The sequence below is a fragment of the Saccoglossus kowalevskii genome, chromosome 1 (genome assembly GCF_978046115.1).
Source record: "Saccoglossus kowalevskii chromosome 1, keSacKowa6.1, whole genome shotgun sequence".
NCBI classification, from domain to species: domain Eukaryota; kingdom Metazoa; phylum Hemichordata; class Enteropneusta; family Harrimaniidae; genus Saccoglossus; species Saccoglossus kowalevskii.
In genome coordinates, this window is record NC_140641.1 from 25234010 (window position 1) to 25258392 (window position 24383).

The 24383-nt window shown below is 32.4% G+C and overlaps 1 protein-coding gene across 1 annotated transcript; it reads left to right on the forward strand.

The window, feature by feature from the left end:
• The first annotated feature begins 187 nt into the window (after nt 1-187).
• On the forward strand, nt 188-22612 carry LOC144351334 (uncharacterized). The gene is made up of 4 exons (XM_078009048.2): nt 188-514; nt 20268-20416; nt 21425-21474; nt 22392-22612. The coding sequence occupies exons 1-4, from the start codon at nt 346-348 to the stop codon at nt 22456-22458; spliced, it is 435 nt and encodes a 144-aa protein (XP_077865174.2). The 5' UTR covers nt 188-345; the 3' UTR covers nt 22459-22612.
• Nucleotides 22613-24383: the final 1771 nt, after the last annotated feature.

Consider the following 24383-nt stretch of genomic DNA (forward strand, 5'->3'; position numbering starts at 1 on the left):
GTTATTTTCGCGGATTTGCACTTGCTGTTGATGCGATGATGGGATTTACAAGGCGGGGAAATTAATTCAGCACCTTTCCGTATTTACCGTACTACCAGAAACCCGCGTGTATCGGCCTAAATGGGCGTATGAACTGAGACAACGAGTATTCCATCGATATCCACGTGTGTCTGTGTACAGACACCAACACGATGAAAAGGCCAACAACAACGGGTTCAATCAACCGGATCGCGTTGTATTCGGCGGGGACGTATTATGAAAACTGAACATGTAGGCAACCCGCGAACCATTCATGGAATCCAGATAACGTTCATTATACGGTAGATTGTAGCCACTTTTTAGACGATGGCGGTACAGGCGAAAAAGACTATACATCGAAAGACTTGCAGTATCAGTTGTCGCCAACGACATAAAATAAATTATGATAGCCACTGTGCAACTCGCTGGTCGAGCCGATTCTATTTATTTTTCTGCGTATTTCCTGCATATTTTTCTACTGTATTAGCCGATTCGGGTAAGTGAAATGTAATATTATATGCTTTATTGTAACCCATAATTTCACAGCGGATATGACATTGTACGTTGCACGGTTCAGATGTATTGAATTGCATATATTACCACCATATGGTTTCACTCTACTCCAATATATAACATAATCAGTGGTTATTCGCGATTAAATGTTCACAGACACAAACTGCGATTTTGAGTTTACATGTCTGTTATACTAGTTTACAGTTGACGGCCATGCTTCACACATCACAGTTTAACATTTCGTATCGAAATAAAAAAAAATAGTTGTCTTCGCGGAATTCAGGGAAGAAGTTAACAAAGCTTACATTTTTTAAATCCCTGTAATTAGTAGATCGTGGTATATTGATCGAGTCACGCGTCCAGTCGAACGCTTCTCACCTTGTTGAGTTTTCTCTTTGATGTGATAATTAGTAAAAGTCCATTCACATATGTTTTTAGTAGGGGGCTGTGACCATCACCCCCGTGACACTTTGTTTTAATGGGCACACTCCGTAGTCACGCTGTACATAACTTTTCTTTTACATCTAATCCTTGGTGTCCCGCACGGTTATTTGGTGTCTGTGACCGTGGAACACTCTCCGCCCATCACACTGCCAAAATATTATTAAATCGCCAATATTTTCAATTAATTTCACATCATGTTTGCATAGTTCCACTGACGATTATTATTCCATAATAATAATATTAACAATGCCCACGCAATGTGGTGTTAGTCTTTGCCGCTTTTACACACACCGAATTGAAAGTGTTTACCGTAATATATTTGTGTGAATGAAATTTACTTCCTAAAATCATATTTATTCAAATATTCACTGTAACAAATAAAAGAGATGTACCACACCCATCCACTGGTCATTCACCATCATTTCATGATATCCAAACAGAGTGCTGCCACAGTACAAACAAATATGGCTGTTAAATACAGTGTAAAATTTAATGTTGTGTAAACACATTGAATACCCTTAAAACTATTATAGTTGAGAATTGTTTTGAAGGTTTGTATCAATCAGTGTGACTAATTTTATTTGAGGGTCTCTGCACAGCTTAGGAACAGGGTGTGGTGGTGGGGTGTGCGTTTGGTGGATTGCAAAGCTTAGGGACTAGGGTGCATAGCTTAGGCACTAGGGGTCCACTGCACAACCTTAGTGCTGGGAGGGATGGTGATGCAGTGCACAGCTCAGAGACTAATGTGGCAAATTCCATGGTTCTGTGGAATGCTTGATTTCCACAGAAAAGTGGTAAATGGGAGAAATTGAAATTCAATGAAAATATTTTTTCACTATGATTTGTTTGTAATTTATGACAAATCAGTGAAAATAAATATTTTGTATTGAATCAAATTGTGGTCTCTAGTGAAAATATAAAATCAAACAAGTCCCCCACCCCCAACCCACCCCATCACCCAAGTAAATTTTTCTGTGCATGTATTTTTATGACATTTTTGGTCAGATTTTCAAAAAAAGGAAATAAAACAATTTGTTTTTCAGGAATCTAACGGAAGCACAAATTTATTGACAATATTAACAAATACATATTCATGAAAAAATAAAAAGGACATCATTTGATTTTTTTTAAAAATTTTTCGTGTTATAATCAATGGTACGAATACAACTGGTGACAAGAAACATCCGTCAGCTAAATTTGCTTGAAACGTCATTATATATACCTGGTAATCTTTTCATCTGTTATCAGGCAGGTGTGTTTATAATCATTGACATTTGGTGCAATGGTCATGCTTATCTTTATGACTGTTGATCTCTCTCTCTGTCTTGTAGATATGTAGATAATAAGATGAAAACAAATCTGTCAGTATAATGTGAGATTATTTGTTATATGTTGTAAATAACACACGCTTTATTGCATTTCTGCATTGTGATTGGCCAGTCAAAAGGAAACCATTTAATTTTGTTTGAATTTATGACAAACCAAATAATTTGAATAATGCTAATCGATATTTATGCACATTGTATTCTATAAAACAAGTCTATACATGAACGCATACATTAAAAAAGAACGAATTTAAAAGTTGGAAGTTAAATTTGTGAAAAATCTAAAGCTGGTGTAACAGGTGACAAAACACACTGTAGGGACACAAGGAAAATCATTCAAAAACAATAGAAATGTATTATTAATTAAAGGAATGTGGATTGAAAAGTATGAAACTATTAAAAAAGATTCACAGTACTACAGTCATTACATTATGTGTATGATACTTTGTTTATATGAAATTAAAATGTGTACTGTAACTTTCAGTGTAGCATAAAAAAAAAAGACTCCCCAATGTTGTAGTACAGTGGTGTTTTAATTCAAGCTATGTTTACAGTGTACGTTGACTGTGTCATTTCAATGGAATTATGTAACATAGTTTATATCATTCTAAAAATACTAATATCTGAATACTGTGGAATACTTTATTTTCGCTTGGAATTAATTTTCGCTATTTTCGTTAAATGATTCAGTGAAAATAAAATCCAGCGAATATACCTTTTTTCCTATCTTTTACATTCAACTCGCCAAAAATCAGTGAAAATAAATTCCATATAACACACCTAAAAAGTCTTTTCAGCGAAAATAAATTCCAGTGAAAATAAAGTATTTTACAGTAATATATACAGTTAAATTATAAAATAATCAATATTTTCGGGGGAGTCCTTCAACTCTGTTTCTATTTTTTGTTACAAGTGTTTAACTGTTATTCAGTAATAATAACAGCAGTTACCATGTGAAGTATCAGGATAACAAATACTTACTTGTAGTCATGTGACCCTTTTCTCCTAACAGTCTGCTCTGGAAATCTATCCCATAAACTCCCTGGTGTGAGGTGAACATGCTAACCAGTGTACAATTTCTCAGGTCAATGCTTGAATCATCACAGAACTACTTAACTGATGAAATCCACAAGACCATAGGGTTGCTATAGGGTCCAGAAAGTTTTCATAGTAATTCAATTTTTTTTAAAAAAGCACAATTTTAATGATTATGTTAAAATTCTAAAAAATCAAACCATGCATAATACTTCACGACTTAATAAAGTGTTTTTCCAATAATCTGGAAAACCAAGCAGATTGATTTTTAAACATTTTTATTTTATTTTATTTTTTTGGACCTAAACCAAAAATTGCACTAAATATTTTGACCACAGACACATTTCACACAGAGCTACTAATAGGACAAATACTGTATATGTTATCCTATGAACATTTGAGCACAGATGTCCAAGCTACTATTGTTATGCTAATTGAGAAAACATTTATATGGTGATCTGGTCCTTATATATGCAAAACAGTTGTCATATTTATGAATAAAAAAACAAACATATTAGTGGTAATATATCAGTAATATTGCATCTCTGTTGCTCTATGAATAAGCAGGGATTAATTAATATTTTATGAATTCATAGATTTATATAATTCAAACAAATAAATTCTATGCAGTGCTAATAAAATCAATACAAATGTATATGATTCGTCTGTTCTCCAATTTTGTGTCTTAAAGCACAAAGAGGAAGTATGTATACAAATTTTGAAATCAACAATGAAGCGATGTTTGGTTCTTAATCAGGGTTCTGTGTGATTTTGATTAAAAATGCATGATGAAAAGTTTCATTTTTACTGACATTTCCTTTTTTTCTTCTGACATAATAATGTTTAGCTTAAATATTAAAGTTCGTATAGAGTTCATATTGTGTAAATGAATATGAGTTCTGCACTCAATCTAATTATAATTTCTGTAATGCAAGATAAGCATATAATGAACAAACATAGTCTCCAGTTGGAAAATGTATATTTTCATAATTTGTTTTTTGGATATTTCCGAACATATTGCAAAATGTATGGTGCCATGTAGACTAAATAATGCCTCTCTGAAGAACCATAATAGTGATATTTTCCCTGCTATGAAATTTCTCTATTGTCCCCCGAGCTTGAAAAATTCCTGAAAACTAAAGTTGAACCTCTGTTTTTTACATAAATGCTTATGTGTTACTAATAGAGCAAATATGGTACAATATATAAATGCAGAAAACTGCACTAGTTGAAGCAGAACAGATACAAAAATCGTTATTAGTTGTGAAAGCTACTTCCGCAACTACTTGTCAAAACATTAGATTCTTAATAATGCAGTTGTTTATCACCATAATTGTTGGTAATTGCAATTATTGTTAGTCTTCTTTTGCATTCATTGATAAAAAGGAAATAATCTAACTGAACATTTATTTCAAAATAGACTAAAAAAACTGGAGTACATGTATAATGATATTTCTATCATATATTATTTAATTTATAATATCCTGCCCACTCACTTCATATACCTTAGACAAATCCTGTCGTATAATAGAAATCTAATGATGTGAAAATTAGATGTATATTAATAAAGTATGCACTATTGTTGGTGTGCTGTTCTGAACAAAAGGAAAAAATATTTGCTCTCCTGGATTGATGTCGGCTGGATAAGATGTAATATCACTACATATATATGTATAAATAATAATAAATCCAAAAAATAGCATTTCAAATATAATTTGTAAGGCTATGCACATTCAATTGAAGAAAATGGTCTTGTGAAGTGATAGAAGTTGCTGCATTTTAGATATGGTCTTGTGAGCATCACTGTACTTTGTGCTTACTTTAAGGGCATTGTGTCCTTTTTTTCAATTCATGTAATACTGAGCTCACAAGACTGTAATGCTCACAAGACTGTAATGCTCACAAGACTGTAATACTCACAAGACTGTAATGCTCACAAGACTGTAATACTCACAAGACTGTAATGCTCACAAGACTGTAATACTCACAAGACTGTAATGCTCACAAGACTGTAATACTCACAAGACTGTAATGCTCACAAGACTGTAATGCTCACAAGACCGTAATGCTCACAAGACCGTAATGCTCACAAGACCGTAATGCTTACAAAACTGTAATGCTCACAAGACTGTAATGCTCACAAGACTAATACTCACAAGACTGTAATACTCACAAGACTGTAATGCTCACAAGACTGTAATGCTCACAAGACTGTAATGCTCACAAGACTGTAATGCTCACAAGACTGTAATGCTCACAAGACTGTAATACTCACATGACTGTAATGCTCACAAGACCGTAATGCACACAAGACCGTAATGCTCACAAGACCGTAATGCTCACAAGACCGTAATGCTCACAAGACTGTAATGCTCACAAGACTGTAATACTCACAAGACTGTAATACTCACAAGACTGCAATGCTCACAAGACTAATACTCACAAGACTGTAATACTCACAAGACTGTAATACTCACAAGACTGTAATGCTCACAAGACTGTAATGCTCACAAGACTGTAATGCTCACAAGACTGTAATGCTCACAAGACTGTAATGCTCACAAGACTAATACTCACAAGACTGTAATGCTCACAAGACTGTAATGCTCACAAGACTAATACTCACAAGACTGTAATGCTCACAAGACTGTAATACTCACAAGACTGTAATGCTCACAAGACTGTAATGCTCACAAGACCGTAATGCTCACAAGACTGTAATGCTCACAAGACTGTAATGCTCACAAGACTAATACTCACAAGACTGTAATACTCACAAGACTGTAATGCTCACAAGACTGTAATACTCACAAGACTGTAATGCTCACAAGACTGTAATGCTCACAAGACTGTAATGCTCACAAAGACTGTAATGCTCACAAGACTGTAATGCTCACAAGACTGTAATGCTCACAAAGACTGTAATGCTCACAAGACTGTAATGCTCACAAGACTAATGCTCACAAGACTGTAATGCTCACAAGACTGTAATGCTCACAAGACTGTAATGCTCACAAGACTAATACTCACAAGACTGTAATGCTCACAAGACTGTAATGCTCACAAGACTAATACTCACAAGACTGTAATGCTCACAAGACTGTAATACTCACAAGACTGTAATGCTCACAAGACTGTAATGCTCACAAGACTGTAATGCTCACAAGACTGTAATGCTCACAAGACTGTAATACTCACAAGACTGTAATGCTCACAAGACTAATACTCACAAGACTGTAATGCTCACAAGACTGTAATGCTCACAAGACTAATACTCACAAGACTGTAATGCTCACAAGACTGTAATGCTCACAAGACTGTAATGCTCACAAGACTGTAATGCTCACAAGACTGTAATGCTCACAAGAACTTATCCACAGATGATTTGTTAGCAAGTTTAACTAATAAATATGCAAATAAGGCTTACCTACCAACCATAAGTGTTTTTAACACAAACACACTTTATAACACCGGAAATTGTAGTATCTAATATCTCAGTTTGTTTGAAGACTGCTATGTGATTTGACCAATAAATGGTTGCATAGCAACATTCACATACAAAAGATTTCATATGAACTTCACATAAATTCTAAAAAAATGATATAAATAATTTATAAATTTAAATAATAACATCCTTTCATTTCTATTTAGAGACTTATTTTAGATAAGTTAGACAGTAATCAATAAAAACTATATTGTATTTGCTCCATTATTTTGTATATTTTATGATTATGCATCTGTCACTGTACTATATTCTATTCTACCATATTAGGAAATGTAAATTCCAAATATGGAACAATTTCCAAGATGGCAGCCATTATTATAAGTTCAAAGTGAGAAAATATTTTTTACGTTTTTACTCAGTTTTGGACATCCCAAGTTTAAGCAATTGGATCAGAAATATGTATTATAATGTTGTTTAGATAATACCACAAACTATGCACTCAAACTATAAATGGTTGCATCCACCTCAACGTTGTTTGAAGCACAATAGTTGACCACAAAACCTAAAATACTATAAAAAAAGAAAGAATGACAATTTAATTAAGGAATGAGAAATATTATTTAGAAACAACAAATTCTCTAGCAAAATCAAGATTTTACTGGAAATGAAAGACAGTAAAAAACTATAGGATAAACAAATCAGAGATGGTTGACTACATGTACATGTACACGTATGGAACAGCGAGACACAATAATTAATCTAATATTTTTGATATTTATATATACTTTTATATTATATGCATTTATCACTAACATGAAATTAAAGCAATAAAGTTATTTATTATTATTATATTTATATGAGTTATCTGTCTCTCACATCAACTCATAATGAAATGTTATGCAAAATTAAATGGCTGATGTCTGCATGTATTAAATTGTAGATAAATCTTACTCAAACTAACATAGAGTGAAATGTTTACTTGTAATCCCAATGTAATTACCCTACTTGGTTACAATTGTATATTGTCATTCGTTTTCCTGTCAGCTTGCTGTAAATTGAAAATGGATTTAATCTTTGTAGAAATTTAAATGTGAATAAATCCCACCATGAAATAAACACACACATTGTTGGTCCTATATTTATGGATTAAAATGTCACACAGTGACATCGGTTTTGTACTGCTATTGTCTACCAGACTGCAATGTTGCTATGACGACAGTGTTTGAGTTACTGTTGATAAGCACAATTAGATTGGATTCATTTCCATGGTTACATTTTGTTCTGATTAAAATGTTTTTTAAAAAAAAAACACATTGTTCTGTGATAAGGATGGACAGAAACATGATAAGATTTATTGGTATTGTATTTTTATGGATGTTTAGATCCAAGGCTCAGTTGGATTTATGTTTATACCACTTCTAAATCTCTTAATATTTGTCTGACTTAAAAGGTCACGTTTTTATATGACCATATGTTAATAGGCATTTCAGAAATTCTCAAATAAATGATTGTAAATTATTATGTTTTACAAAATGTGAATACCGGTTACTAGTTTGCTGAAAATCATGTGATAGCAGGTAATTTGCATAACAATAGATATACTACACTATGTTGTTACTGTTCATTTTAGTTCATGGTGATTATCTAGTTCCAAAGCCATTTTTTTCTAATAAAAAAAAATATTCATTTTAATCATTCTAGCGTGACTGCAATATCTAACACGACTGAAAGAAATCCTGATTTTACTGTTGTACACTAATGTAATGAAAATAATTAAAAATTATATTTCATTATATTTTATATTCGCTTAAATTCCACAATGATAATGATAAAACAATACTGATCAATATTTTATACGACTCGCCAATGATGCTGTATTGATCATTTGCTCTGATCAATGATGTGTCTGGGGATGTTGTAATTCTCCAGCAGCATTATCACATGCCTTCACAAAAATTTAGTACACGTACATAGTTTGGAGCGGGAACATCCCAGGTATTTGCAGTGCCGTGAATGATCATTGTCCTGTATTTGTACGAACTGTTGCTACACGGTGAATAGTTAATCAAGATGGCGATGGTCACAGTTGTCTTGTTTATAAATAGTATCCCAATTCTGATAGTCTAACTGATCAACCCTTAGCAACAGTTGTCACCCTGGTAGTACTGTGGTGTAAATTCTGTTATCTAGTGAATAATCAGTGTACCAGTCAAAAAAGGGTCATCAGTACTTATAACAATGAATTATGCGGATTATACGTTCATGTTCATGTTGCAATATTTTAGGTACATTGAAGTATCTCTCCAAAATAATTTAAAATCCATTGAAGTTTTGAGAATGCAGCCATCTTGGACAACTGTGTGGAAAAATCCTTACTTATAATAGTGACTACTGTGGAATACTTTGTTTTCGCTTGGAATTAATTTTCGCTATTTTCGCTGAAGGAATGATTCAGTGAAAATATAAATCCAGCGAATATACCTTTTTTCCTACCTTTACATTCAACTTGCTAAAAATCAGTGAAAATAAATTCCATACAGCACACCTAAAAAGTCTTTTGAGCGAAATTTAATTCCAGTGAAAATAAAGTATTTTACAGTATCTGTACAAGCTCATTCCCCCCGAATGTATCTATTTATATTTGGGAAAATTAAAGCAAATTGTTTGATTAATATATATTTTAGTTGGCAAGAAATTACTTCATTAGAATATGGCAAAGTATATGCTTGAAGGCAATACAATGCACAGCTATACGATACATATTTGTCAAGCTTGTAATAATAATTTATAGCCTGTTATAGCTGAGTAAATATATATGTTCAGTCATACGACTCTGTTCCCATCATGCTAAGGTTAACAAGACACAATGTTTGCAGGTGACTTCAATATCAAACCTGGAACATGTAAATGCTGGTGATGTAATTTGAATATCCTAAATAAGACAAAAATTAAACATTTTATCGAGTACAGGTGTTTTAGAATGAATGCAAATAGATTTGTTACAGAATGAGAAATTCTATTGTTTTTGGTGTTAGATTTGATGTCTTGAATTAATGTAGACATTTCAAAACTCCTTCTGCCGGAAAAATAGGATTATTATATTACCGGTATATATTAGTATTACATAAAATATTGGAGAAAGGGATTACATTGTATTAGTGAACCAGATGATAAGAAATTATTGCTTTAATTTCCCGGTTGACATTTCATATCAGTGTGGCTTCTGTTAGGATTTCAAAAGTTCCAAGATAGTTTTGACATGATTGCTGATAAAAACAGAAAATATTAGATGTATAATTTTGTTGAATGCCTAAATTTTGAAATGTATCAAATAACCCAATATATTATTTAATCTTGTTATTCTAATTAAATTGGTATTAGAGATTGATAGCTTAAATTTAATAATCAGAAATAAGTATGTATCCCTATAGCGCATGATTATAGATTAATTGACCTAGTATTCCAGCTTCTCATACCAATCATTTCAGAGTATGCTCATGAATGTGCGCTACTGGGTGTATGGTCAATTTTCAAAGTTATGAATTCAAATTTAAATAATAGGCAATAATTCGCTATTGAGATGCCTTATTGTAACGCCCTTTATCCCCACCGTTCGTATTACATCCATCAATTCATCTCTGATCGTGTCGGTAATCTTTAAATAGGTCAGTTCATTGAATATCCGCATGAACTAGTGATGTCATTTGGACAGTTGTGATTGATCAGATGGTTTTCAACTGTTGTTGAAAAGTTTAGAAATTTGTTTTAACAAAATGGAAAATATGGAAAAACACTTTTTATATCATTCATACATATGCAGTGAAGTCGGACAAAATATAATTTATAATAACGTCAGTAGCCGTACATAGATTTATAAAATATCACTGGGGGACATTATACAAGTATGTCTATTCACCTCGTGAAAAATTGTGTCGAACAATCTCATGAATGACTGTGTTATAAAAGCAACCCCCCTACTATTGAAAGCAGTAACCTAGCAACCAGGGAACATACCTGGGGAACTGTAAAACTCATCTATTCTTCCATTTAAAAGTATATTGTGATCAAATATCGCGCCATTATATGTAAATTAACTGTGTGCCTTAATTGCATTGACACACTCATAGAAGGGTGGAGTACAGCTTGCCTTATGCTCCAATACAAAACAAATATATTTCTTTTTTCATATCAAAATGAAATTGTAATGATGTTTGGTTTCCCCTGCCTATTATTAGTTCTATATATGTGCAAACACGTATATACATAGACTGGCCCAGCTGTGGTGATTTTTTTTCAGTTAAAAAACTTGGAAAAAAAATAGTTTTGCGAAATTTGGGGTGAACACGAAACCACCGCCAGTCTAGTATATACCGGTACACTGTTAAAAATGTTGTTTAAATATTATTTAAATTAATTAACAATAATTTTTGTTGTGGCAGGCATAATATGGAATCAAAGTATTACATGTATGTTTGTAATCGTTACTGAAAATAATTAGTGTTTTGTCGTTATATATTCATTTGTAATTTGTCCCACTAACTTTCTGACATTGGTTATCTATTTTTTCCTATGATTTATTTGTTAATTTTCAACCAAATGAACATTATCATTTACTATGAAAAAATCTGGAAAACAATGATGCAGGTTTATTTAGCAAAAGGTCACAAAGTTGAAGTTGACTTTAGAATACAAAGCTGATTCCTTCATGTAAATTCATCATTATAGTTCAATATTTGTTGACAATACAATGTTTTATGAATGCAAATTTGTGAATATCAAAATTTTCAATTAAAAAAAATGAAATTATTCTTTAAAAATATAATATTTCACAGTCTGCAGTAAAAATAGATCATATCATTAATTGTTAGCCACATTTACTGAAATAAACAAGCTACTAATGCTTTGCATATTTGTATTAATATTAAAAACCCTAAGTATAAAATTCAGTTTATGCTGGTAGTTGAAGTCTGTCTGAATTCTTTGTATTGAGCTCATATGCATGCTTTTTGAAGTTACAGTTGTAGTTCTTTTAATGTTACTCAAGTTACAAGTGTTTCACATGATGAATATATCAGGAACACCCTTCTCCTTGAATAATTACTGGTTAAATTTTAAATTAAAAATAAATTTCGATACCAGCATAAATACCAGTGTATTAATAATATCTACCATAGTACACTGTGGTCCATACTGTGTTTAGTCTAATACAAGACCCTATGTAGACTTGCAGAACATGAAGCATGTAAATCATTGTAATAAACATGTACCATGGCACATGCAGTGTTCTAATTGGGTAAAATAATCGCACGAATAGTACATGAAACGTCACTCCAAACTGGGTCATCAAATGCAAGTTTTTGCTGAATAATCAATGTTTAAATCAAAAATAATTTCAAGAAATATAATATAATATTTTAATAGCAATACATTATTCACTCAATCAGAAACATATCTCTCATAAAATGGCTCATAAAACAAAAAATTGCATTCATTCTATCCTGGATCCTTAAAATGACCATAGACACACTTTTGTCATTACATATTAAGCACATATACCTGGTATACTTCTAATAAAGCAAATACGCTATTAAAACCATCATCCAATGCTGACATTAAAATATTTCATATATGAACTCACTGAACCTTACTATTACATAATGTCATTCACCTGTGCCATCTATTACACTGAATGATGGTTTGTTATAATATCACAGTTGTCACACAATTTCATTTCAACAAACACTCGTAGTATTTTGCATGTGTTGTATTGAACTCATATAAAATCAGTTAGTACAGACAGTTAGTCGTAAGTAATGACAGTTGATGACTTAAGTATCATTAAATTTGTAATCTGTTGATATTACATGATTGTCAGTTAGTTTTTGATGTTAATTCTCATGGCCATATGATGCATGCTGTGTATGTGGAAAACGTATTTGTATCAATCTTTGATTTAATGTTTGCAAATCAATACTGATTCCCCATTGCTAGGTGTAACACTTTCAAAGGAATCTCATATTGCTGGTGACTGACTTTAATAAAGGGTTGCCATGCAAACAATGTACATCAATATATGAATGATATACTCAAATTCACGATTCCTCATTGATTGTAATAATTAATATACATGTCATTACACTAATTGGATTATATTAATCCGCATAATTTAATATTAATTCGTAGATTTTATCAAGTCTCCAGAGATTCTGTAAATGTAAACTTTCTATATCAAATATATCAGAGTTCTCTTAATCTGCCATGATTCAGTTTAGGCAATGGCTGTCTTTACCGGTAATTGAACATGTTAACGCAGATATGTTTCAGGGTTTTGACCTGTTAACTTCAAGTAGCATTTTTATTGTTTTTTTCATTCCTAACAACACAAACGTAACAAGCACACAGGCTATACATTGTTGATTGTTTGGTTTACTCTCCTCACAATCTGTTACAGTGTACAGTCTTGCTACGTCAAGGGGAACAGGATGCCATAAATTATTCGCTCTGACTTGTATCCAACTACCAACATGTTCAAACTACAGAGTCATAGCTCAAGCTCAATATTCCCAACAGTTTAAACTAAAAGATTGAATTAATAAATAAACACTTTTCAAATGTTGGATTATAATATGGACATTGTGTGGTAATCAACATGTAACAATGTTGAAATGGCGTACAAACTAGTAGCGATTGACAAACTAGTAGCGATTGACAAACTAGTAGCGATTGACAAACTAGTAGCGATTGACAAACTAGTAGCGATGCAAATTGGAATTGGAAAGTCTAATTCCACCAGATATGAATCTGAAAATGAAAGTTAAACAATAAATTGTTCTTGTGTCTCTGCTTTATTTTCTGATAGATTTTATTTAAAACGACATAGATTGATCCTACATCATTGTTTATTATTACTTTACGTCACTCCACATATGAGAATTAATAAAGTTGTATAATCACCAAAATCTTGTTTGAAGCATTTAACATGTTAATTAATATGTGTAATAAATACATCAGCTTCAGGATTTTCAAGATATCCAGATATCCTAACATCATTGAGCAGTTTTATAGCTTTGCGGTTGCAATTGAGTTTTCAGCATATCAGTGTCACCCAATCACTGAATCACACCCAGAATTCTCTGTTCAACAATCGAATATATTACAAAACCAATATTCAATGGAAAACATTTTTTATTAAGATTGGTATGCACACCACTCCTTTCTAATTGGACATTTATAGGTTTCTCTCATTTGAATATATAGTATGAATGTTTTACTTGTATTAGCACAATGTCTGAGCCAACATTGAACATTACATACATCTTAGGAGGTAATGTGTTTAGCACTCCAGAGACTGAATTTGAACATCAGTGCATGACAGGATTTAATAATATAGTGAAGACAATAAATAACAGTCAATAAGCGACATAATGCCTCATAATGCCTATGACCAGTAAAACTTGCATATTTTTGGCCAATTTTAAATCAGAAGTGCTTTCAAATAAGTTTTGCTGAAAATACAACTTTAAAGCTCATGTAACCCGCAATCAATGGTGTATATTGAGTAAGAAATAGAATATTGTTTTCATACTGAAAGAACATAATGGCGTACTTCATATACTTACCCTGTTGTCTAATTTATAAATAGAATTGTATTGTTAAATATAGAAAGATCTATCAATATACATGTACATTGAATAGAAAATAATATTTCAAGTTACAAAATGTTCAATATGTATGTTACTATGGTAATGCTTACTACGTGTAAAACAAAGTCTCTGCAGTTTGAACTAAATCAAATAATTGTTGAAAACAGCGTGATCAATCTCTGGGATGTTATAGAAAATTCTATCATTGCCATGGCAACAGCAGTAATGAAAAATGTTTCAGATGCATAATCAGAAAAAAATATCAAATCAATCAGTCTAGCCATTTTCAAGTTAATAAGAATATTCAGTAAAATGAAAAGATTGAAGTTATCTACATTGAATGAATTATTCTGATAGAGGAATGAATCAAGTTAATCTGACAGCGGTCCATCTAAGGTGTCTACATGTAGCCATGCTACATAAAAAATATTAAAACTATTAAAAGAAATATTTTTTTTACTAAAAATTACAAAAATATTCACTAAAATTGGATACCTAAAGTCATTTTCAAAATGAAAATATAATTTTCTACCAAAAATTAATAATTTAAAAATATTCACTAAAATATGAAAGGGTATCATAATAAATAAATAAAATCTGAGAGAGAACTACATCCAATTTCAGCCAGTGGATTTAGCCTTTCCAATAGGTCTGTGGCACATACACTATATATACTGTGGAATACTTTATTTTCGCTGGAATTAATTTTTGCTGAAAAGACTTTTTGAGCGTTTCATATGGAATTTATTTTCACTGATTTTTGATGAGTTTAATGTGAAATATAGGAAAAAAAGTATATTCGCTGCATTTTATTTTCATGGAATCATCCGTTCAGCGAAAATAGAGAAAAAAGATTCCAAGCGAAAATAAAGTATTCTACAGTATTAAACAAGGTTGTTTATGGTTGACCCTTTTTGGATAGGATTCAAATTCTAGTCGACCAATCATTGTGTGGTGTAACAACTGCTAGTACTACCGGTAGTATATATGCTACTGTTTATCAATTCAGTTCTTATTATTTAACTAGTCAATACCATGCTTAGGTGTTACATTCCTGTTTGTTATAGATGCTGTTTTGAATTCTGTGGTTGCTTTGAAATGTGAATAGCTGTATCTATTTCGTGATACATTTCATGGGACTGTTTAATGCACTTTTCACATTTTTAATCAATTTTTTTCTCTTTTGGTCCTCAGAGATGTTTTGTAATGAACATATAAATACCAGAATATTTTTCAAACCGTAAACTTTTAAAGATTTCCTCAAACTTGTCTGCCATTGTTACATGTAGTAACCCTGCTTGTGAGGTTGACTCTCCTGCCAATATTAGCATAGCAACTGTAGAACCCAAGTAAACTTTGTACTATGTTACGGTAACCATGCACCACACCCATAAACATAACAAACAAAAATTAAATCATTGCTATATTTATTTCATGAGATTTGCATGAATCATCAGCACAGATGCGTTTCTATGCAACGATCCTTTTATGACACGTAAGCAAAATATATACATAGAATTTTTTTTTGTGCATAATTAAACGTAATAGCACATCTAGCAACATGTGTTACAGTTTAAATAGACATATTAGTGACCCCAGGTTTGAGTAACCGTCTACATATAATGATTTGCTGTCTATATCTGTCAAATTTTTTTTAATAAATGTTTGTTTGTTTTTCAAACATTGGTTCTTTTGGTTGTTGGACAAAGACTTCTTATTACATAGTGTGAATGTTTGAACAAATTTATATATTGAATATGGTTTGAGTTTCCTGAAACTTTGCATGTATTAATTCACACCTGTATACACAGATATATCCCGTACTGGCTGTTTTGGGATTACGAAACTCAGTTGTATGTACATGTATTATTGATCAATTTTTACTTCCAAGTTGGCTGCCAGATCATGAGGGAAATTGCAAAATTATTATTTCCACAAAAACTAATTTAGGCTTCACACTCTTTTTATTTTGTCATATATTTTTGGTAGGTGAAGTTTTCAAAATTTCAAGTTTGTGTTTTATTTTCATTAATAAGCTGTGTTACATTTAACCGCTATGAATCTAATACCCATAATATGAACGTTATATGTTCAGTTTTTCATTTTTTGCTCAAAAATTGATTGTGTTCAATCATTCCAATTATTCATTCTGGCACTAAATGTACCCTAGTGGGCTGAGGTGGAGAATGTACAGTTGGATATGGTTTGTTCAAGGCCATTAGCAAGTGATACACTATCTATACATATCAAATAAATCTTAAACATTGACCACTAGAGGGCTCCCTTTACATACTTACTGGTAGTCTGAAACATGAAAGGTAAGACATGTTCAATATTCAACTGACAATGATGGTAGCAGGCAGACACCATGTTTTAGGGCAGGGTTAAATAATAGAGGATATTTCTGTTAGGTTAAATATATTTAAAAAAAAGAAATTAAACATTTTGAATTAGTTGTCAAATGTGTGAATTGCTTTATTATGTCTCACTATTTGCTGATATTGAATTCATTGAAAATGTTTGTTTTTTTCACATACATATGCTGATATTCTATTTTTAGATTTTTCATCATTTTATTCAAACAATGAAGAATTGTGTGCTGTGCTAGTTGATTTGTTTGGCATATTTCTGTTATCTAGTTGATTTGTTTGACATACATATGTATTTATATTGTCTAGTTGATTTATTTGACATATTTATATCGTCTAGTTGATTTATTTGACATATTTATTTTGTCCAGTTGATTTGTTTGACATATTTTTATCATTAATTAAAAAAAACAAAAAAACATCTGTGCTGGCTATAATTTGCATTAATTTGGGATTATCGCTTCATGTTTGTTCATATACAATATTATTGTGTATGTAATCAGTGTGCCCTCTACTCTCCCTTGCAGAGTCTTCTTGACCTAGGGAGCCACAGAGAGCCGCAACTAGACTCTGCCACTAGCGACATTTTACACCAAAATTGTTGGTATTCTGCGTTTTTTAAAATTAATTTGTTTCTTATATCTGTTAAAAAAAAATGTGTGTTATTTAAAATAAATATATCAAATATTTTTACATTCAGTGCTAAAATCTTTTCAAAATGTTAAAATAATGAAAAAGAAGATCCTGAGATAGGATGCTTCGCGGCTGCCCTGTTTTTGTTCATCTTCAATATGATATCACAACTGGTCGATGTTGGGAAAAAGATAGCGAACTACGAAATTGATAGGTAAAAAGGTGTTTATATAATTTTCTAAAACATAAAATGCTAGTGTGCATGATTTCAAAATAAATTTTATATATTTTATACGAGTTTCGCTCGCATAGCAACGGACCAATACATCTACTTCCTGCCACGTCGCTTGTCCCCCCCCCCAGGGATCGACATGAACGCACTCGTGGCAAAGCAAAAAGTAGGTCCAGTCATTAATATTTAAATTAGCTTGTGGCAAAGACTAGTGGGACGTTCCCTGGCGACTACCTAGCTTAGTGATAAAAGACCCATAGTCTCTGGATGGAGAATCTATGCCCTCTTAACATAAGTGATTTAGTTGGAGTCAAAATGGTATCCCCAAAAATCAGCTTTTTGACTGCTGGGGAGGTCGGTGTTCAGGAAAAAATGAATTGTGTGTGATAGTATAGGTGATTTTAAACCCAAACAAAAATGCTGTGGTCCCTGATTTCCTTTGTATTTATATGTATTTTATTTATAGAATGTGAATTTCATTTTACCAAATTGCAGAATTTCAGTAAGAACTTTTTTCAAGGTCTCTACATGTATACCAATATATGATTTTTTTGTTGTGTCAATGACCTGCCAGTGAATTAGTACAACTAGTTACGTTACAGCAAATCTTCATGCGTCAGTGGCACGTCATACCAGCTTAGAGGGTACTTTGTGTTTAATCAACTAATGCTCGTCACCTTGTCGAATGAATACAATCACTGTACACATGTCAAGTTTTACGGATGTTTAGGCGAAAACTGGCCACTAGAGGGCGCACTTCACACATATTCAGATAAGTCTGAACATTCCATCATTGCATGTATTAAAGACAATATGATTGGAATGATATGATTTGTATGTGCAGAAATATGACAAGGAAATAAACAGAAGCCTATTTACAGATCCAACATATGATGGATTTTGATAAGATTGAATACAGTTTTCATTCTCGCAAGTCTAATTCAATTTCCAGCACACTATGACTGTAGCAATTAGCAATCACCTCTGATATGGCAGCGGATATTTTGCTCAGGATTTTAAATATTTTAAATTCTATGAATGAGTTGTATAAATTTTGTGTAAACCATTTTTTCTTCATGTATTGCACTTTGTTAAAGGGGAGCAGAGGTCTGGCTTTTGTCACTCCGTTTATGATATTTGAGATCTTTGAATGAATTCTGGCGATAAAAACAATTTGTATGCCCTCAATATCAAGTATAAAACAGGCTGTGAAGTAGACGACAAATGTCCACTTTGTCTGGCGTCATTTCGCCTCTAGAGGGCCAGTCACTGATGTCATCAGTGAACACTGATAATTGAACCCATTCATTCTAGTACGTCAATCTCATAGAAATGCTACTATGGAAGACCTTGTTAATGGACAATTTAAAATTTTAAACATGGTGAGGTGTTGTGCGTATGAATTCCAAAACGATTCATGTTAAGTTTCTCGAAATCCCAAATGAAAAATTCACTGTGTGCTTTTGATCACATGTATACATATATTCTTTTTTTAGATGTTTTCATCAGATAATGTTTATTCAACATACATGTATTATTAATTAAACAATGAAGAATGTTTTCCTGTGTATTTTAACCAATTTGTTTGACATATTTGTTAATTGAATGGAATAACAAATCTGTGAGCTGGTTATAATCCAGAGGGTTCTTAATTCTAATAATTTAGGATTATCACTTCACGTGGGCGTTTATACAAAATTAATTTGTGTGTAATTAATTTACTAATACTCTCGGTAGTCATCTTGCCAATTGAGTACAACCACAGTACCCAATATAAGTTTTAGGTATGTTTAAGCAAAACTGGTCACTAGAGGGCTCCCTTTACATACTAATTTCTCTCTTGATAAAATATGCTGTAACATTTTATCTATCATGACAGTGCAATTTGACTATAGGTATTTGATGTACTGGGTTAATCTGTGACTTGGACTAGGTACTTTTGTGATGCTCATTCGTTAACCGATTTGTTTGACATATTTGTATTGTTAATTGTTTGAAAAAAGAACGTCTGAACTCGTTATAATCCAGAAGGGTCTAACTTCCATTAATTTGGGATTATTGCTTAACATAGATGTTTATCTGATAATAATTTGTGTGTAATTGAATAATTCTTGTCACCTTACGGAATGATTATACAGTACCCATATAGTAGTTTACGGTATGTTTAGGTAAAAAAAAAGGTTTTGTCTCCCGTCCTGGAGAAAATTGAAAAACAATGATGTGGTGACATGATTTAATTTTTTCTTGTATTAAGATTATTTATTACCATAACAACAAGATATATGTTCAATGTTTGAAATTTGTCTAATAATGCATTCAAAAACAATAAAAGTTGATTTGGATTAACTTCCTTTCTGAAACAGAAAACCACAATTTCACCATTCTACCACATGTGATACCATCCTTATGCTATAACCGAAGATAGATATCTTCGAGGGCTCTTAATATTCTTACATGTGTATTTCCACCAGTATTCCTACACATGTTTTTCTCCCAGTATTCATACATGTGTATTTCTACTTCAGTAATAATCTGTTTTTACACATATACACTGTGTAGTAGTATCAGTGTTTGTTTTTTGTTACATTATATTTTCTTTTTCTTTTTCAGACATGATCACCAGGCCAATCATAAAACAATCAGTGCCTTCCCCAGTGGAAAGGATTTTAAAATCTAGAGCAGTGTCAAATAGTATTAATATTGCAAATGAGGCAACCAATCAAGAGACAGTTACAATTTTACCTACAAGGTCATTGCAGGTGAGAATGCATTCCTATGCTCTTTTACTTCTTTGCATATTAGCCAATCACAAAGCCTGTATCAGTTTTGTGGTCCATCACCACTCAGTCGATGGTCACTAACCTATTGTTCAGACGAATTAAGAGCAAATGTGCAGCCCTCTGCATGGTTTGTGCATGTGATCATTCATAACACATATTAATAAAATAATTTGAAAACAACTTATTTATTCGAGAAAGGCAGAATAAAATGTTAATCATACAAAAAACTAATACAGGTTTTGTTTACGTGCTTGCATGTTGTTTCTCTGTGTCTGTACATGTCTAATTTATGTTGAATCCAAATATTGTGTAAGCCTGTTTCCTTTGTACCTGCCCAACAAACCAGCTATTTATTCCTTAAGTAATCCTGTGTGGGTGAGTAATCTTGGGTGTTCTACATGTTATATGCAGTGCTTAGCCCTTAAAATAATAATATTGAAAATAATAACTTTTATGTTTGATATAACTATCTGATTTGGAATTATTTCTGTGCACAGTTTCATGTATAAAAAGTTGTTCATCTCTGTTTGTCTGACATATTTTGAATAGCATTTCAAACATTGGATTAACTGCGAATCAGACTGTGTCTTATAAAACTATATGTGCAGAATCATATTTTTGTTTTACTAAGGCAGCATCTGATTGGATATCATTCATTTCTGTCATAGAAAAACTTTCATATAATATATGTCAAATGTACTTCAGAGAAACCAAGTTTAAGAGAAATGTGGACAGATAAAACTAAATCTAAACTCTGTAATCATTGTGCTGGCAGATAAATTGGAATAACTGATCAAAATACTTATAGTTTCTAAAATTAGAATATTTTATCACTTTGAAACTGATATTGATATTTGCATGTATGTGTAATTTATTTGTTTTCATTGTTTTCAAATCCAATAAAGCGTTCTTAGATACTATTAGTTGTAGTTTCTTGTGTGTTTATTATACTCACAGTGTTGTTTTCCCTTCTTGTTATATGTGTAGTGTACATGTTACCTCCTTCCCTACCTCCTGATCCATCCAAATAAACCAGGGTACAGTATACCATGTAGTTCTTGAAGCGATTCTATATAATTATATATATTAAGTTTATATGCTTGTTTCAACATTCAAAAGCATTCTCTATGTTGCAGCTATCCTGTTGAACATTCCTTTTTGCATGCAAACCAATAAAAGGTTTAATTTCATTATCATGTTTATCATCATCTTTTATGCATATAAGCTTTATACTCAGTGTTGTGGATCTCATTATCATTTGTATACATGTTTATGCTAACTTGTAAATAAAGAATGTTACTATACTTTATTTTTGGTGGTTGCTTCCATTTTCTTTTCATTGGCTTGTCATCTCTTTGCTCACTCTGTTTCCATGGTTACTGACAATGTTTTATATTCTTCCATTCTTCACTTGTATATGGTTTAATTTCAAAGCAAGGTGGCTTGTTATATCATTGCACAAAGCATGATTACTGCATTTCAATTCATTTCATGATATGGCTTTCATAATATACATGAATTAATTGCCAATCAGTGTATAACTAATTATTTGGTTAAAAAATGCGAATATATTTTTATTTGTAACAGTAGTGTGTTATTTCCTATTCCAACATGATTGCAATTCTGGAGGAAATTTGAAAAAATCATCACAACTGTATTGTCAGAGATTTAGCTCATGATGTAGCACAGTAAGAAAAACATTTGTGATCAGCATAATAAAATTAATAAAAAACAGTCTTCCTCATCATGAACAATTTGGGTATTTGAAATGCATATCATGAGTTTGTGAATAGCATCTTGTTTGTTAATTTCAAATTGGCAGATTAAGGCATGATTTGTTCTTGTACATTTCATTCAGTTTTGGCTCAGTATATGCATGATATATTTTCATTAACTACATTCCATCATATAAATTATCAACAGCCATCTACAAATCATACATTTTATGTTTCAGGAGGGGAACAGAGACTTGGATACTCTTGTGTCCATGGTTACAAGCATGCACAATCTTAATGAGTTAAAACCATCACCATCCATTGCCATTCTACAATCACTGGTATCAAACAACGTAGCACAAAACTCCATCGTAACTTCTGATGTCACAAACTATGTTTCCATAGGAATAGTGGATGTTGAGCAAAGAGCACAAGCCAAAAATAAAACAAAAAAAAATAATGGATCACTAGAACAAACACTTTTCCAGACACATTCATATGCAACTGAAACTATCATTTACAAATCAATACCTTCTAGTTTTGCTTTTATTGAGTCAAGCGAGTCAAAACATTTTCAATCTTCGGTGCTAACAACCTACTCAGAACAATCTGTGAATCCCTATAGTGAATCAATACAAGCAATATCACCTACTGCCAATACCTTGTTAAATATGGGTAGACATACATCAAATATTTTAGGAGACCAAATGTCTCCAACTATAAGTCATCTATTACCATCCCTGTCTTTCATGCCAGTAATTTCACCAACTGAAAGCTTTCCTGTCACAATGATTTCCAGTGAGGAAATAATTCTGCAGTCATCACTTAGTTCAGTGGAACAATCAGAACTGATAGATTCGAGCATCATGCCAGTGATTTCACCAACTGAAAGCTTACCTGTCACAATGATTTCCAGTGAGGAAATAATTCTGCAGTCATCACTTAGTTCAGTTGAACAATCAGAACTGATAGATTCGAGCATCATGCCAGTGATTTCACCAACTGAAAGCTTACCTGTCATAATGATTTCTAGTGAGGAAATAATTCTGCAGCCATCACTTAGTTCAGTAGAACAATCAGAACTGATAGATTCAAGCATCATGCCAGTGATTTCACCAACTGAAAGCTTACCTGTCACAATGATTTCCAGTGAGGAAATAATTCTGCAGTCATCACTTAGTTCAGTGGAACAATCAGAACTGATAGATTCAAGCATCATGCCAGTGATTTCACTAACTGCAAGCTTACCTGTCACAATGATTTCCAGTGAGGAAATAATTCTGCAGTCATCACTTAGTTCAGTAGAACAATCAGAACTGATAGATTCAAGCATCATGCCAGTGATTTCACCAACTGAAAGCTTACCTGTCACAATGATTTCTAGTGAGGAAATAATTCTGCAGCCATCACTTAGTTCAGTAGAACAATCAGAACTGATAGATTCAAGCATCATGCCAGTGATTTCACCAACTGAAAGCTTACCTGTCACAATGATTTCCAGTGAGGAAATAATTCTGCAGTCATCACTTAGTTCAGTGGAACAATCAGAACTGATAGATTCAAGCATCATGCCAGTGATTTCACCAACTGCAAGCTTACCTGTCACAATGATTTCCAGTGAGGAAATAATTCTGCAGTCATCACTTAGTTCAGTAGAACAATCAGAACTGATAGATTCAAGCATCATGCCAGTGATTTCACCAACTGAAAGCTTACCTGTCACAATGATTTCCAGTGAGGAAATAATTCTGCAGTCATCACTTAGTTCAGTGGAACAATCAGAACTGATAGATTCAAGCATCATGCCAGTGATTTCACCAACTGCAAGCTTACCTGTCACACTGATTTCCAGTGAGGAAATAATTCTGCAGTCATCACTTAGTTCAGTGGAACAATCAGAACTGATAGATTCAAGCATAATGCCAGTGATTTCATCAACTGCAAGCTTTCCTGTCACAATGATTTCCAGTGAGGAAATAATTCTGCAGTCATCACTTAGTTCAGTGGAACAATCAGAACTGATAGATTCAAGCATAATGTCAGTAATTTCACCAACTGAAAGCTTTCCTGTCACAATGATTTCCAGTGAGGAAATAATTCTGCAGTCATCACTTAGTTCAGTGGAACAATCAGGACTGATAGATTCAAGCATCATGCCAGTGATTTCACCAACTGAAAGCTTACCTGTCACAATGATTTCCAGTGAGGAAATAATTCTGCAGTCATCACTT

Bases quoted from the DNA above. Each gene is read 5' to 3' on its own strand.
- LOC144351334 (XM_078009048.2), top strand. From the start codon at position 346: ATGGCGGTACAGGCGAAAAAGACTATACATCGAAAGACTTGCAGTATC. The intron at 515-20,267 runs GTAAGTGAAATG...TTTCTTTTTCAG, and splicing joins TACTGTATTAGCCGATTCGG to ACATGATCACCAGGCCAATC. The intron at 20,417-21,424 runs GTGAGAATGCAT...TTATATGTGTAG, and splicing joins TACCTACAAGGTCATTGCAG to TGTACATGTTACCTCCTTCC.